This window comes from Lindgomyces ingoldianus (genome assembly GCF_010093535.1).
Source record: "Lindgomyces ingoldianus strain ATCC 200398 unplaced genomic scaffold BDR25scaffold_17, whole genome shotgun sequence".
NCBI classification, from domain to species: Eukaryota; Fungi; Ascomycota; class Dothideomycetes; order Pleosporales; family Lindgomycetaceae; genus Lindgomyces; species Lindgomyces ingoldianus.
In genome coordinates this window covers 601,978-614,975 of record NW_022985178.1, presented here as the reverse complement: position 1 = coordinate 614,975, position 12,998 = coordinate 601,978, and the positions used below count along the sequence as shown (strand labels likewise).

Here is a 12,998-nt window from a genome sequence, read left to right as displayed (position 1 = left end):
GGTCCATTGCCAATCAAGCGTTATAAGAATGGAGAAAACAAGATAGAGGAAGGGAGATCTTGAAAACGGTAGGCGTTTGATGCTAAAGGTGTTCATGGTATTACGTTGGACGTAGCGAGAATCTATATAGGTGGATCTACTTTGAACTCGGGCAAGCCCGCTTGATATTTGACGAAGTACAGAATCCGTTACACGAAGTAGCTCGGCTTTACTTCCGTTTGCCGAGCCTGTCCGTGATGGTTCCAGACACGGGCTTGTGGTACTCGATAATTGACTGATCGAACTGGTCCTTGAACACAATATTACACGGCCACGGTTCCTTTGAACCGTGTGGCACTCAATTGATTGGATCAGCCTTCTCTGAGTAATATGAAATGAGTCGGGTTAGGGCATCCTGCTGGGGTAGCGGCTAGCGGGAGTAGTCCTTCTGTAAGCTTTCCTGCCGAGCTTTGCAAATCTGATCAAGTTTGGTGGAAGCCGAGGAGGGAGAAGGTAAGCATAATTGATACCTGGGGTTGCATCTGTTGGGGTATCGCGCGCAGCTGAGTGACCTGACTTCCTTCTCAAGGCTGAAAGGTGAGGCCGAGTTGAATGGGACTGGCAGCAATGTACGGAGACCTTCCTGTTCCAGTTACTGGCCCCCATCTCAGCTCCATGCTTCTAGAACGTCAATATCTCTAGCCGTGTATCATGGTGGAACCTGGAGTTGTGGTGTTGACAAGCAGGGGAGACATTGGGTTGGTTGTTGCTTTGTCTTGGCCCCAAAGCTTTCCACAAACAGCAACTAAAGGGTTGATCAGCCCTACGACTCGCGGGATTGCAATCCTAGCGATCAACCAACGCGTTGGAATCCTAGCGCTAGCGAATGAGAATAGAGAACGCAGGACGAAATATGGTAGACAAGATGAAGGAAGGGAATGTCAGGGAGAAGTACTCTGCTCGGTCCATCAAATCGCTGTCCTATTTAGTCTCTCCCACTCCTACGGCAGCGATATTGGTACGACATGCGCGTGCTAGGTAGACGGGAAGGCTGCGTTGTCGATAAAAAGGCAAAGGTTAAAGTGGTGCTGTGCTAAACGGCCAAGCTGCCCCAAAAGCAACGGAATAGCGACAAGGCGAAAAAGCGCAACAAAGAAGGAATGCATGATGCATCGACGTTAAAGGAGGCGTTTCCAAGGACCGTTCGTAAGCCGTGAGCGGCTGACAAACCCCGAATACCAAAGACAACGATATCAGAAGTGGAGGAGTCTTTGACGCACCTCGCAAGCCATTCCAGTTGTGGCCAAGCCCTGATCGCAGGGAGAACTCTCTCATCCCGCCGGCAGTCTTCCACGCCTTTTGAATCTTGAGGGATTCCTTTCCAGCGAGGAATAGCCGATTCAAATAGTAGGGACAGCGGCGCAAGTGCTGGGTTAGGCAACAGGTACGATAAACAAGAACAAAGAACAGCCTCAGTTATCGCAACGGGTACGACTTGTTCCTATTTGTCTTGTCCTCTTTTCCCGTCACCGAAACTCTGCAAAGGTTTTCTTACTCATCGCTCCCTACGTCCGTAACGCGACGACGCCTACGGCCGACACGCGCCTTGCCTCGTAGGGCTGCAAGGTACAGACAGGCAGGTTCGGTATCGATAGAGAAGAAAATGGCCGATCTCACCAGCTATTCCTCAAACTCCCCACCCCAGGGAACGGCAGCGTCGCCTTCACAAGCTACGGCAGGCGAGAAAAAGGCGCACAATAACCAGCCACGCATCCGCCGTAGGAACCGCTTGATCACATCGTGTCTGGAGTGTCGCCGCAGAAAGCTCAAGTGCGACAAGCTACAGCCATGCACCAATTGCACAAAATTCCAGCGCGACTGCGTGTTTCTGGCACCTGCGCTGGACCCTGTAGGGCAAGCGAAGTTAGCTGAGGTTAAGGAAAAGATGGGCATGCTAGAGAGGAGGTTGGAAGAGGATGTGGCGCGACGTGGTACTACGAAGTCGGCTTCACCATCTGCAGGAAGGTCCACTCCTCCTTTGCCAAGTCTCGCAGACACTCATAGCGACCCTGAGGAACCAGAAGACGAGAAGGATTTAGAGCCTACGGATCTTGCATTGGAAGATTGTGCGTACTATGAGAATGTCGACGACGATCTTGTGGACCTTGGGATCCAAATGGGGAAGTTGCGAATCACGGAGAGAATTGGTGGCCTCGTCAGACCACGATTCTCTGAAGAAGTAAGTCAAGCTAACTGCAGCTGAATACCTAGCTAAACATCTATCTAGCTCTCGCAAGCTCTTAAAGAAGTCCCGGAATTGAAAGTCCAAACCCCATTCCAAAGCCAAACCCCAGAGTCATATCTCGGGCCTGGACGAGAATATGTGGCTCCGTCTTCTAGTTTCTTCTTCGCACCGGGAGTCCAAAGAACGTCTCTAATGACTTATTTACCGTCCAAGGTTCTCGCGGATAAATTGATAGATCATTACTGGCGAGCTGTGCATGTTATCGCCAGAACGGTCCATCGCCCCTCCTTTGAGAAGCAATACGAGGATTTCTGGCAGCAAATCTCTATGGGAATCGAGCCTCGCGTGTCGTTTCAAGCAGTTGTTCTTGCGGCTCTACTATCCTCTGTGATTAGCATGTCAGAAGAGAAGGTGCTGAATGATTTTGCTGTAGCTAAAGACAGACTGGTAGAAAATTTCAAGCAAGGCACAGAGACAACACTGGCTCGAGCCAACTTCCTCAGGACCACCAAGCTCGAAACTCTCCAGGCTTTCGTTATGTACCTGGTAAGTTTGCTTCCTTATAGAATTTTACACAGGATCCAATTCCCTTTACCCCCTTTTGTATTGCCATTCTCAAGGCTCTCGTAGATCCCACTCTGTCGTGCAGAAGTATCCCGTGCCCATAGCGCCCTGACCGGCACCCTAATCCGACTGGCCGAATGCATGGGGCTCCACCGCGATCCATCTCACTACTCCTCTTCCCCGCTCGAAATCCACCTGCGCCGCCTAGTCTGGTACCAAATCTGTTTCCTCGATATCCGAACATGTGAAGCAACAGGACCGCGGCCGCAAATCCGGCGCGATGATTTCGACACACAATATCCACTGAACATCGATGACGTGGACCTTGAAAACGGGGGTTGCGGGGGTTACGGTCCTGATGGAAAGGGGACAGAAGACGCGAAGCATTTCACCGATATGACGATCACGCGAATGCGGTTCGAGTGTTATGAAATGCATCGATTAATGTGGCTCGAACGGCCTCGCCTTGAGAAGAAAAAAACAACACTTACTTCTGTACTGAAAAAGATTCAAGATTTCCAGGCGCGTATGGAGGAGAAATATCTTCCGATGTTGGATAAACGCCTCCCGCTGCACCTTCTCGCAACACAGATCTACGGGATTTTAAGTTGTAGATTGCATGTTGCTGCGCTGAATAAATACGCCAGTAACCAACACCGCTTGATGCCGGAGCGGTTGCGACAGCTTATGATGGGCACGGCGCTATTGACGCTGGAGTATAGTATCACTATCGAAACTACCCCTGCGCTTTCGCTCTGGACTTGGTATGTTGGAGCGTTGCATCAATATCATACCGCACTTCTCCTCCTCTCAGAACTCTACGCTAAACCGCGCGAGCCGGCGCTCGAAGAACGCGTCTGGCGATGTCTGGATTTCGCGTTCGATCTCCCCGCCGGTCTCTGTGGGGCAGACAAAAGTCGAATGATATTAGAGGAGCTGGCTGGTAGAACGCAGATGTATCAATCTTTGCGAGGAGTGCGTGCGCCGACGAAGATGAAACATCCGGGGCCTAGAATCTACAATTATGAGTATCAGCAGCGGAGAGAGGAGGAGGAGGCCAAGAAGAGGGAAGAGAATATTAGGCGTAGTGTTTCTCTGCCACTGAGTGAGAGTGGGCAGCCGGGGATGGGTAGCTATGCTATGAGTACCAGTCCGGTCAATCAAGCTGGCCAACAACAGCAGCAACAGCAACAGCATCTAGGTAGCTTAGGCACATCTGCCAATACCGGAGGACCAACTCTCCACCACCTCCCGCCGCTAGAATATGGCTTAGCAGAACTCGCTCCCGGCGGCGTCTCCAACCCAGACCCCAATGCCTTCGGCGTCTTCGTACCGCCCACAAGCGGATCTTTAGGTCCAGGAAACACCATATTAAGGCCGTCGAGCATGGGCACGAGCCCTGGTCAGGGAAGCGACAGCAGCAGCAGCCTCTACTTGACTCACTCTCAATCTCACTCGGGAATGCCCGCGACAAGCGGTGGAAGCGGGAGTGTGGTTGGAAGCGTGAGTGCCAGTGGAAGCAGTCCTAATGCTCTGGAAGGATTACCGGATATTGATTGGGTAAGCTATCATTCGCACCAATACTATTTCCTTCCCTTCTAAAAAACCCCAACCTACCACCTTGCCCCCATATATCACGCTGCGTATTATCGCAACCCTAACTGTTTCCGTCCTCGTGTGTCTGCTCCGCTGTTTCAAAATCCAACGCATCACATCATAAATAAGAATAGAATATCCTAACATTCCGTGCCTCGCACTAGAACGAGCTAGATCTAATGTTCCCTCCAACCGATGAAACAATGGCGGGAGATATCATGATCCCGCCATACACGTTTCCGCAGTTTTCGCCTGGCGATCTAGATTTGCAGTGGGGGGTTGAGAGTGGGCAGTATTAGCGTAGGGGTGAGTGCTGGATATGGTTTGGGGGCGGCCGGAGGGGCAGGGATGGGGTGGCTGGAAGGGCTGGGGTTCAAGGGAGGTGATGAGGTGGAGTAGCTGCATAGGCCCTTGCTGGGTGGATGTGTGAGGTTAGGTGAGTGGATGATCTGCTCGGTTGTGTTTGATTTGGCAACGAATATAGCTTATGATGTTATGATGTACGCGAATTAACGCATAGGTTGGTGGAAGGGAGGAAAAGACGTTGGTATGATTATGATTATGGTTGGCCTTTTGGGGGGTTAGAGTGTGTGTTCAGGGGTTCTGTTTCTCTACTCTCACAAAGACATATCTTACAACACCTCTAATTCCATCTGGTCTTTCATCTTCCATACGCCCGCCAAGCCAGGCGCCCTATATCCACCACCATTGGGATGGGGGCCATGGCACTTCCCCAAAGCTCTGTCACCAACCCCCCGTTCCCCATTCCCCATTCCCCAACCCATCACAGCCAATACCATCCATCCATCCATCCATCCATCCATCGCCCATATCATATATACCGCCCCTCGGGATCCAACCGATCCATCAACTCCATGGACTTCTCGTACCTGTGCACATGCATAAGCGGTGAGACGCCTGAGTCAGAGGCAAGGAAGCTTACATAGTAAAAACGATCCCGCCACTCAGGATCAGGCGTCCTAAACGTGGAACGGCGCCCGCCCAGAAGGTGAGTAGCCCTTCTTCCTTGAAGATGCGGGCTGCACAGTGGAAACTGTTTTTGTAGAGGGAGCGCGCTTCGAGGGATTGCATGCTAGATGGAGATGGGATTGTTAGTGCTGGGGTATGGTGGGAAGGAAGAGGGAGGAAAGGAGGCCTACCGCGTCTTCACAGTGTCCAACGGCATCGTAGTATAGACTGTTATCACGCCCGCCATACCTCCAATGCCGAACGTACTTAAAGCCCCCAGTTTCTCACCAGGGGCCACATACCCCTGCGCCACCTGCCGCAGCGCGGTATAGCTTGAAAACCGCACCGCCGAATTCGCTGCTTGCCGTGCCGTCGTTGGTACGAAGCCCTGGAAGAAACCACGAATGCCCTTTTCTCTTGCTATTATCCTGGATCCGTGGAGGAAGCCCCGCATACGAGGCTTTGCCGATTTACGGTCATCGATGCTAGGGGGTGGTGAGATGGGTGGCTAGAAAGGAGGAAAGTGGGGGAGGGGTGAATTACAGCTGTGTTTTGATACTCTCAAACGGTGTTACTGCTAGTAGTGATTCTGTAGCTCCTGCGCCGAATCCTGCTATTACGGTTGCTGGGCCTGAGACTTTACCCTCGGCGTCTGCCAGTAGCGATTTGTATGCGTCGAAGGCAACAAATCCTAGCCAAGAATATTAGCAACGCATATCCTGTATACGCGCCTAAAAAGCCCAACATACGTATTCCTGCCTTCAACGAATTCCCAATTATCAGCGTTGTACACCCTGCGTACCATTGTTTTCCGAACGGCGGCCAGGGGAGCTTCTGACCATCCGGCAACCGTCGATTAAGCTGTGATCTGGTCTTTGCGACTAGGGAGAGTCGTCAGAATCGTCAGACATACGGTTCGGAGAGCGATATGAGGGGTAAGCATGGCTGGACGGACATACATTCTGCAGGGTATGTTATTGCTAAAATTCACAATTAGCAGCGGCCCATAGACTAAAATGATCAGTAGATAATACATATTTCTACTGCTCCTGCGGTTGCGCCGGCGAGGATTGAGCGCGTGGAGCTTGGCTATATACGCTCCATCAGTATGAAAGGGACAGGGCTGTGTGGTGGCGGCGGTGGTGGTGGTGACGGTGGTGGTGACGGTAGCGGTGATGGCGGTGGTGTGAATACCTTCTTTTTCTCTGAGGCCATAGCCGCCACGGTGATTTAGACTCCCCGCACGGGGGATTGAATCGTGCGTGAAGCACTCTGAAAGCCAGATACTAGACTCCCTGCGAATTGTGGGATATCGCGTGATTCTATTCCGGAAGCAGCAATTGCCTCAATTGAACGGGGAAGGACAAGAGTGCAGTCGCGTTAGGCGGAGACGGGAGGAATGGAAAGGTGGATAGCCCTAATTATATTCCCAGAGCCAGTTTTGCAAGCCAACCTAAGAAAAAAAAAAAAGAAAAAAGAAGTTTCTTTGCAGAAATCAGAATCCCGATAGCCGTGGACGTGCGAATCTCTCCGTCTAAATTTCATCGGAGCTGTGACGCCAAAACGCCGGTTTCACGTGATGGCATCAACCTCGGGTGGCCCGAGCGCGAAAAGTCAAATGTTTTGCATCTTCAGTTCATCTTCGTCTCCATCCCCAATTCCGAGGTTTCTTCTTTCTTTCATTCGTATACCCCACAATGTTCACCCTACGAAACCTCGCCCGGTCGGCACCCCGCTCTGTCGCTCGTCTCTCTACAAAGGCTGCTCGTCCGCAGAGCTCGCTGTTCCGGCAAGCGGCTGCAATTCAACCTTCGTGGACGAGGGCGGTTCCGAGACTCACATACGCTTTTCATACTTCGGCTGTCAGGAGACAAGAGAGCAATGGTATGCAGGATTCAATTCTGGGGTTCTGTATTTGCTAATTGAAATGTAGTCAATGAAGAACTTGTTGCGAAGCTCCAAAATGAGATCTCCATGGAGGAGGACATGAAGGAAGACGAGGACCTGTCTGCCAATATCAAAGAATATCTCGAGAGCAGCCCCTTCGAGGTGCCCCCTCCCTCTTCCCCAGTCTGTAAACAGCAGTGGCTGATGCAACTCATCTCTAGATCGAAGACAAGCCAGGTCACCAAGAAATCGTCCTCACGCGCACCTTCGGCGACGAGAAAATCCGCGTCACATTCTCAACCGCTGACCTAAACAATCACGTCCCCAACGCTGACGAAATGGAAGACCAGGCCATGTACGACGAGGGCGTCGACGACATCATCGGCGAGTCGCAGTCTGGCGGTGCCAACACCAAGGGCGCGGTCAACCAGGGCAGGACACAGGATGGGAACGTGCGAGTTGCCCCCGAGGACCGCATTGCGCCGGCAGATCGCGAGGACTTGGATGATGAATTCGACGAGGACGGCCAGCAGCAGGGTTTCCCCGCCAGGACCAGCATCCGGATTGAGCGGCCGGGCAAGGGAGCACTTGCCATTGAAGCTGTTGCCCAGGACGGTGATTTCGTGATCGAGGACATCCTGCACTTCCCTACCGCTGATTTGGCGGACCCTCAGACCGCCGAGAAGGAATACCAGAGACGCACTCTGTACACCGGGCCTCCATTCGGCAATCTGGACGAGGACCTCCAGATTCTGCTCGAGAAGTATCTTGAAGAGCGTGGCGTCAACACTCGCATGGCTCTATTCATCCCTGATTACATCGACCACAAGGAGCAGAAGGAGTACGTCAAGTGGCTGAACAATCTCAAGAACTTCGTCGAGTAAGCTGCAACGTTGCATTGATGACAAGCCAAGTCGGTTCCTAGAAGGATTCCTGATCCGAAGTGTATTATCCGGGGAGTCGTGTTTACCCCTTTTCCTGGAGGAGTCTAATGGCCGTGTACAATAAAATGATTGGGGGAAGGACGATCTTGAATGTGTGTTTTTGACACAGGCATGACCCATAGAATACCGAGTATTGAATCTAATGCGAGAATGCGATTTCCACTCTACGTCTGTTTTTGACGTATTGATGCGAGCTTGTGCGATCTCGGTTTTGAGTCTTTTGTGATCCGAAAGGCAAGGGCAGATTTGCTGGCTATTGGTACGCTAAATTCTGGGGAGAAGGTAGGACTCATGTACTGTCCGTCTGAAAAATTGGCTTTATGTGCAAATGCAGAATACGAACCGAGACAGTTCGTGGGGTAAGATAGAAATCTCAACTTCACACTCTTCTATGAACACCATCTCCACTTCTTAACTGAAGCCTACTAAATAACTCCATCTCTCCTTATACCCCTTGCACCCCTCTCGATATCCTCTCTCTGACCCACCATTTCCTCGACCTCCCTTACGTTGCCTCCAGCCTCTCCAACACCATACCCACAACCATGCAATCAAAGCCCCATAAACATCTCTCCACAATTCTCCGTCTCCCTATGCTCATGATAAACCCGACACCTACTCCCCCTCCACGGCTTACACGCCTCCCATTTCCTTGCGTTCCCAGCTCCACCACAACTCCCCATTCCCCCCTTCCTCTCCACCCCTTTCTTAATCCCCTCATCCTTCGCGCTCCCGGTCCCCCTCCTATCCTCGCACGCCGCAACCGCCACACCCTCTTTCACACACCTCGTACACCATGCACACGCACACTCCTCACAACAAACGGCGTCAGATTTCGGCGGCAAAACGCTCCTACACCCCTCACACGCCCTCGTCGCATGCCAACTCTCCGGACACCACAGCCTGAATCGATGTCTCAGCATAGCCTGCCTAGTTGGCCTCTTCAACCTGACACACAGGTCCCGTAGAAAACCCGCATGCCAGGGATCGGCATGCGTTGACAAGAGCTTGTCTGTATTTTTAAACGCAAAAAGATCCAACACTAATTTTCTAATCCTCGCGCCCTCAGGAACGGCCTCTGAATACAAAATCCTCGTGTCACTGGGCGTGAGCACACTATTCGTGCGATCTGAAAGATCGGCCATAAGATCTAGCACTGCATTTCGCAACCCCTCAAAACACAGCCTATCCGCTACGATCCACAAATTCAGCAGCACATAATAGGCGGGCTTTCCATCCTTAAAAGGTACCGGGGTAATGTAGCCGGTGTACAACCACGCGACGCAGAGTTCGAAGACGTCGACGCTGATGTCGGGGAGGGTGACGCTGTTATTATTTGCGGTGGATTCCAGAAAGGGGCCGGTGAGGCAGGCGCGAAAGTAGGGGGATTGGGTGATGAGGAGGGAGGTGTGGAGTAGGAAGCGTGTGCGCAAGGGACCGATGAGGAGTTCGGAGGTGGTGGAGAAGGTGGAGGATGTGGTTCTACTGGGGTGTTAGACTGTTAGAGAGGTTGAAGTTGGTGGGTGGGAGGTGATGGTGTAAGAGTGCTACTATTCACACCTGTTCCTCTCATGCTTGCAAGCCAAACGAACGTACCGAAGAGAAGCACTCCGCGTGCTAGTCGCTGTATAAGGGGGCGGGAGTGTATTCGGAATGGATTGGCTGCGTGCCATATTGATTCTCGTCATTCAATCTCCAAAAACCCAAAAATTCTTTCTCTTCCCTTCACAACACGGACAGACAGAAAAATCTCCCAACTCAACCTTACTTAGAAACGAGCGACAGGATTCTAGTTCTCAATCGAGCAGACGATCAGACGATGGAAGGGTAGCTTGCAGTCAATTTGATCACCATCATATACCCATCTACACAAGGAAAGTCTTTGACGCCTAAAACGTCCGCCGGAATGCAACCCGGAATGCAGCGAAGCATATACATCACCCGAATCCGTTTCCCATTGCAGAAACATATGCTGCGTAGCGGACACGTGAATTTTACCTTATTCGGTTCTAAAAGTTGCTTTGTCTCACGTCGCAAACGACGTATACCGCCTCCGGAAAGCCGTGCGTGCCAACACAACGATTTCAAACAGACCACGGGAAACAGCAATCAACCCGCAACGAGCAAAGCAAAGAGAAATGCTTGTTAGATGAAAGGTTGAAAGTTGTTACTTTTTCAAATTGCCGAGGAAGAAAATGTCGCCCCGAGTGATCTCGCCCCTCGCTAGCCGACATGACATTGTTAGCAGGCAGCTCATGACAAAGATCCCCGAGTATCTGAGTTATGCACAACCCGCCGCCGCTAAATGTGAGCACACAACGCCATAAGGAAATTCCCAGAACCCATGCCCCGCACCAAGCCACTTGCCCATTTGTGTTGAAGACCGTCAAGGAATTCTATTTTACATATCGAAAGTAGTTGGTCCCAGTCCCTTGAGCATTCCGAGTGAGGTATAGTTCCTGTGATATGATGAATTAGCAGTTCCAAAAAGGGTGTATCCGGTCAGTGTGTCTCACTCAAATTCGATGTTTCTCGGATTCTGGGAGCCATTAGGCCTTGCCATACTTCATTTTCTTGGGATCGGACTGCTCACCGAGTCGAGAGTATAACATATATAGAGCCATCTGGTTGCATTCTGCAGTACCAGAGATTGTAACAAGACGCTCGTTGCTGTTGTCCTGTGGCTCATTGATCTTGATAACGCTGCCGCTCAACTGGCGGATCTCGTTGATTTTAGCACCGCCCTTGCCAATGATAGCACCGACCATGTCGTTGGGGATATAGATCTGTTGCGTCAAGGGTTGCCCCCCGTGCATATTCATCGGCTGAGCTGGAGCAGCACCATGGGCAGCAGGTTGAGCGGCAGCGGCGTGGTGACCAACATAGGGTTGGGGTTGAGCGGGGCCTGCAGCAGCATAGGGACCACGAGCCGGAGAGCCTGCTCCATAGTGCATATTCGGCTGGGGCTGCTGTTGTGGCGCCTGTCCGTGTAGGTAGGGCATGCCGTACGGGTTGGCAGGAGTGCGTTGAGCCTGGTTCGTGTGACGGCGGTAGTTGTCCGGGTGGCCATATTGACCTCCGGCAGGCTGCGGGACGTATGGCTGAACCGACATACCGCCAGGAACCACATTTGCTGCGACACCGCTACGGGTTGCATACTGAGACGCTGCTGGCCCACCAAACTTGACGGTTAGCTGCTCGACAAGGGTCTGGGCTACATAATAGACAGCAATATGGACAGCATCTGCGACGCCAAGAACCACAAGCGAACGTTCACCCGAGTTAGGAAGGAGTGAGTCCGAGGCGTTGAGCTTCGCATTCGACGCATCCTGGATTTCTCGGATACGCACACCAGCCTTGCCGATGACGGAACCAATTAGAATGTGGGGAATCAGCAGGCGCATGGGGTATGTCTTGGATGTAGACGTAGACGGGGCCTCGAGGTCCTCTTGGTTGAGAGTGCGCACGATGAGACCAAATGCCTAACCAAATTAGTACTCGGATGGCACCGAGCAATTAGCTACTTACCTTTGATACAGCATCGACCTGACCGCTCACCGTCAGGATTCGCTCCACAGCCCCACGCGAATAGTCGCTCACAGTGCACTTTGCACCAGACATGCGACGGATCTGCGTGACGTTCTCTCCTCCTTTTCCAATGATGGTGGCTGCCTCGGTGGTGCTAATGCAGGCGCGCAGGTGGAGCCAGTTGGTCTCATCCTGGTGCTGGTTATGGTTAATTGGCCGGCCATGCGCCCCAGATGTTGACTGGATAGGCTGGGTTTCGAGGATGGCTGAAGCTGATGGGGCATCTGGGACTACTGTGTCGACTTGGGTATCGGTGCCGTTCGGGGCGGCAGCATCATCCTCTGCCTTCACATCTGTCTTGATGTCCTCGGCAGCGATGCTCTCCGCTTTAACAGAACCGGCAGACGTCGTGATGTCCTCTGCGGCCTGGTCGTCCCTTACCATCTTGTCTAGGGCAGGGCGCTTGGCATCGGGCTGGTCATTCGGTCCGGCAGGCGATGACGGCTCTTCGAGAGGTCTCTTGGCTGACGAAGCTGCAATAGTTGGTGAAGCGGACATTTTCCTAGCGTGATGAGTTCTAACAGGTATAAAAGCTCTTCACGGTCCAGAAACTTGTTAAGCGACTTGCTGAGGCGAACTTAATTATTTCGATTTCTTCCCACGTTATGTACAGCAGGGGCTGTCAAGGAAAACGTGCTGGTGCTGGCGTCGGAATGGGGTAGGAGCGGTGATGTGCTGTAGAGGGGGCGTGATCGTCGGAGCTGGGTGGTGAGGGCTTGGAGCGTGCAGGAGTGGTGCGGTGGGATGTCGAAAGCAATGGCCTCTCGCAAGCAAGATGCCAATTGTGCTTGTGCAAGTGAGGCGAGGTGTCGAACAAGAGGGTGTGCTTGGGTTGGGATCGATTGAAGAGAGTGTCCTGAGTAAAGAAAGCCCGGCGGTCAAACCTTTCGGGGGAGCTTAAGCAGGGGCGAGTTCTCTCAGGGTCTGAGAGTGAGCTCGAGTGGGCAGGCCTGCTCGATTGGGAGAAACAGCACAGAAGGAGAAAGGGAAGTGGGTATCTTGCGGAAGGAGATGGGGTTGACGTTGACAAGGTGGAGGTTGTCGTGGTCTGCCAGAAGTTACGTCGCCCAAATTATGAAGGTTCGATGCGGAGTCCGTTAGCGTCTTGGCACAACCACGTGAATGCACCTCAGCGCGTTTTTGTGAGAGCAGCGTCGTGATAACGCGTCAAAGTTAGGCGGAACATTATTACCAGACCTAGAAGAACCTTCATGGGCCTGGGGTTT

General features: G+C 52.2%; 5 protein-coding genes across 5 annotated transcripts; 2 read left to right on the top strand and 3 right to left on the bottom strand.

Moving 5' to 3' along the window:
* The first annotated feature begins 1,309 nt into the window (after positions 1–1,309).
* BDR25DRAFT_262297 (uncharacterized protein) lies at positions 1,310–5,023 on the top strand. The gene is made up of 4 exons (XM_033686757.1): positions 1,310–2,218; positions 2,267–2,770; positions 2,855–4,348; positions 4,549–5,023. Exons 1-4 carry the CDS (start codon positions 1,643–1,645, stop codon positions 4,681–4,683), a joined length of 2,709 nt encoding a protein of 902 aa, XP_033547254.1. The 5' UTR covers positions 1,310–1,642; the 3' UTR covers positions 4,684–5,023.
* Positions 5,024–5,216: 193 nt separating this feature from the next.
* BDR25DRAFT_287328 (mitochondrial tricarboxylate transporter-like protein) lies at positions 5,217–6,847 on the bottom strand (the record flags this gene model as incomplete). Its single annotated transcript, XM_033688314.1, has 8 exons — positions 6,548–6,847; positions 6,388–6,442; positions 6,313–6,333; positions 6,103–6,234; positions 5,897–6,044; positions 5,545–5,838; positions 5,328–5,477; positions 5,217–5,274 (listed from the first exon to the last, which is right to left on the bottom strand). The coding sequence occupies exons 1-8, from the start codon at positions 6,566–6,568 to the stop codon at positions 5,217–5,219; spliced, it is 879 nt and encodes a 292-aa protein (XP_033547253.1). The 5' UTR covers positions 6,569–6,847.
* Positions 6,848–7,001: 154 nt separating this feature from the next.
* Positions 7,002–8,542, top strand: BDR25DRAFT_262290 (regulatory protein-like protein suaprga1). The gene is made up of 3 exons (XM_033686756.1): positions 7,002–7,237; positions 7,287–7,402; positions 7,462–8,542. Exons 1-3 carry the CDS (start codon positions 7,051–7,053, stop codon positions 8,122–8,124), a joined length of 966 nt encoding a protein of 321 aa, XP_033547252.1. The 5' UTR covers positions 7,002–7,050; the 3' UTR covers positions 8,125–8,542.
* A 105-nt stretch (positions 8,543–8,647) lies between these two features.
* On the bottom strand, positions 8,648–9,857 carry BDR25DRAFT_369600 (uncharacterized protein; the record flags this gene model as incomplete). The annotated part of the gene is made up of 2 exons (XM_033697108.1): positions 8,648–9,666; positions 9,781–9,857. The coding sequence occupies 2 exons, from the start codon at positions 9,855–9,857 to the stop codon at positions 8,736–8,738; spliced, it is 1,008 nt and encodes a 335-aa protein (XP_033547251.1). The 3' UTR covers positions 8,648–8,735.
* A 661-nt stretch (positions 9,858–10,518) lies between these two features.
* On the bottom strand, positions 10,519–12,469 carry BDR25DRAFT_34541 (uncharacterized protein). The gene is made up of 3 exons (XM_033694049.1): positions 11,713–12,469; positions 10,778–11,666; positions 10,519–10,723 (listed from the first exon to the last, which is right to left on the bottom strand). The coding sequence occupies exons 1-3, from the start codon at positions 12,268–12,270 to the stop codon at positions 10,701–10,703; spliced, it is 1,470 nt and encodes a 489-aa protein (XP_033547250.1). The 5' UTR covers positions 12,271–12,469; the 3' UTR covers positions 10,519–10,700.
* Positions 12,470–12,998: the final 529 nt, after the last annotated feature.

What these genes read in the sequence shown, in the direction of transcription:
- BDR25DRAFT_262290 (XM_033686756.1), top strand. Translation starts at nt 7,051, where the DNA reads ATGTTCACCCTACGAAACCTCGCCCGGTCGGCACCCCGCTCTGTCGCT. An exon ending in CAGGAGACAAGAGAGCAATG is followed by an intron (nt 7,238 to 7,286) that starts GTATGCAGGATT and finishes ATTGAAATGTAG; the next exon opens with TCAATGAAGAACTTGTTGCG. An exon ending in TCGAGAGCAGCCCCTTCGAG is followed by an intron (nt 7,403 to 7,461) that starts GTGCCCCCTCCC and finishes ACTCATCTCTAG; the next exon opens with ATCGAAGACAAGCCAGGTCA.
- BDR25DRAFT_34541 (XM_033694049.1), bottom strand. Translation starts at nt 12,270, where the DNA reads ATGTCCGCTTCACCAACTATTGCAGCTTCGTCAGCCAAGAGACCTCTC. An exon ending in AGGTCGATGCTGTATCAAAG is followed by an intron (nt 11,667 to 11,712) that starts GTAAGTAGCTAA and finishes TAATTTGGTTAG; the next exon opens with GCATTTGGTCTCATCGTGCG. An exon ending in TATGTTATACTCTCGACTCG is followed by an intron (nt 10,724 to 10,777) that starts GTGAGCAGTCCG and finishes AATGGCTCCCAG; the next exon opens with AATCCGAGAAACATCGAATT.
- BDR25DRAFT_262297 (XM_033686757.1), top strand. Translation starts at nt 1,643, where the DNA reads ATGGCCGATCTCACCAGCTATTCCTCAAACTCCCCACCCCAGGGAACG. An exon ending in AGGCTTTCGTTATGTACCTG is followed by an intron (nt 2,771 to 2,854) that starts GTAAGTTTGCTT and finishes AGGCTCTCGTAG; the next exon opens with ATCCCACTCTGTCGTGCAGA. An exon ending in GATTACCGGATATTGATTGG is followed by an intron (nt 4,349 to 4,548) that starts GTAAGCTATCAT and finishes GCCTCGCACTAG; the next exon opens with AACGAGCTAGATCTAATGTT.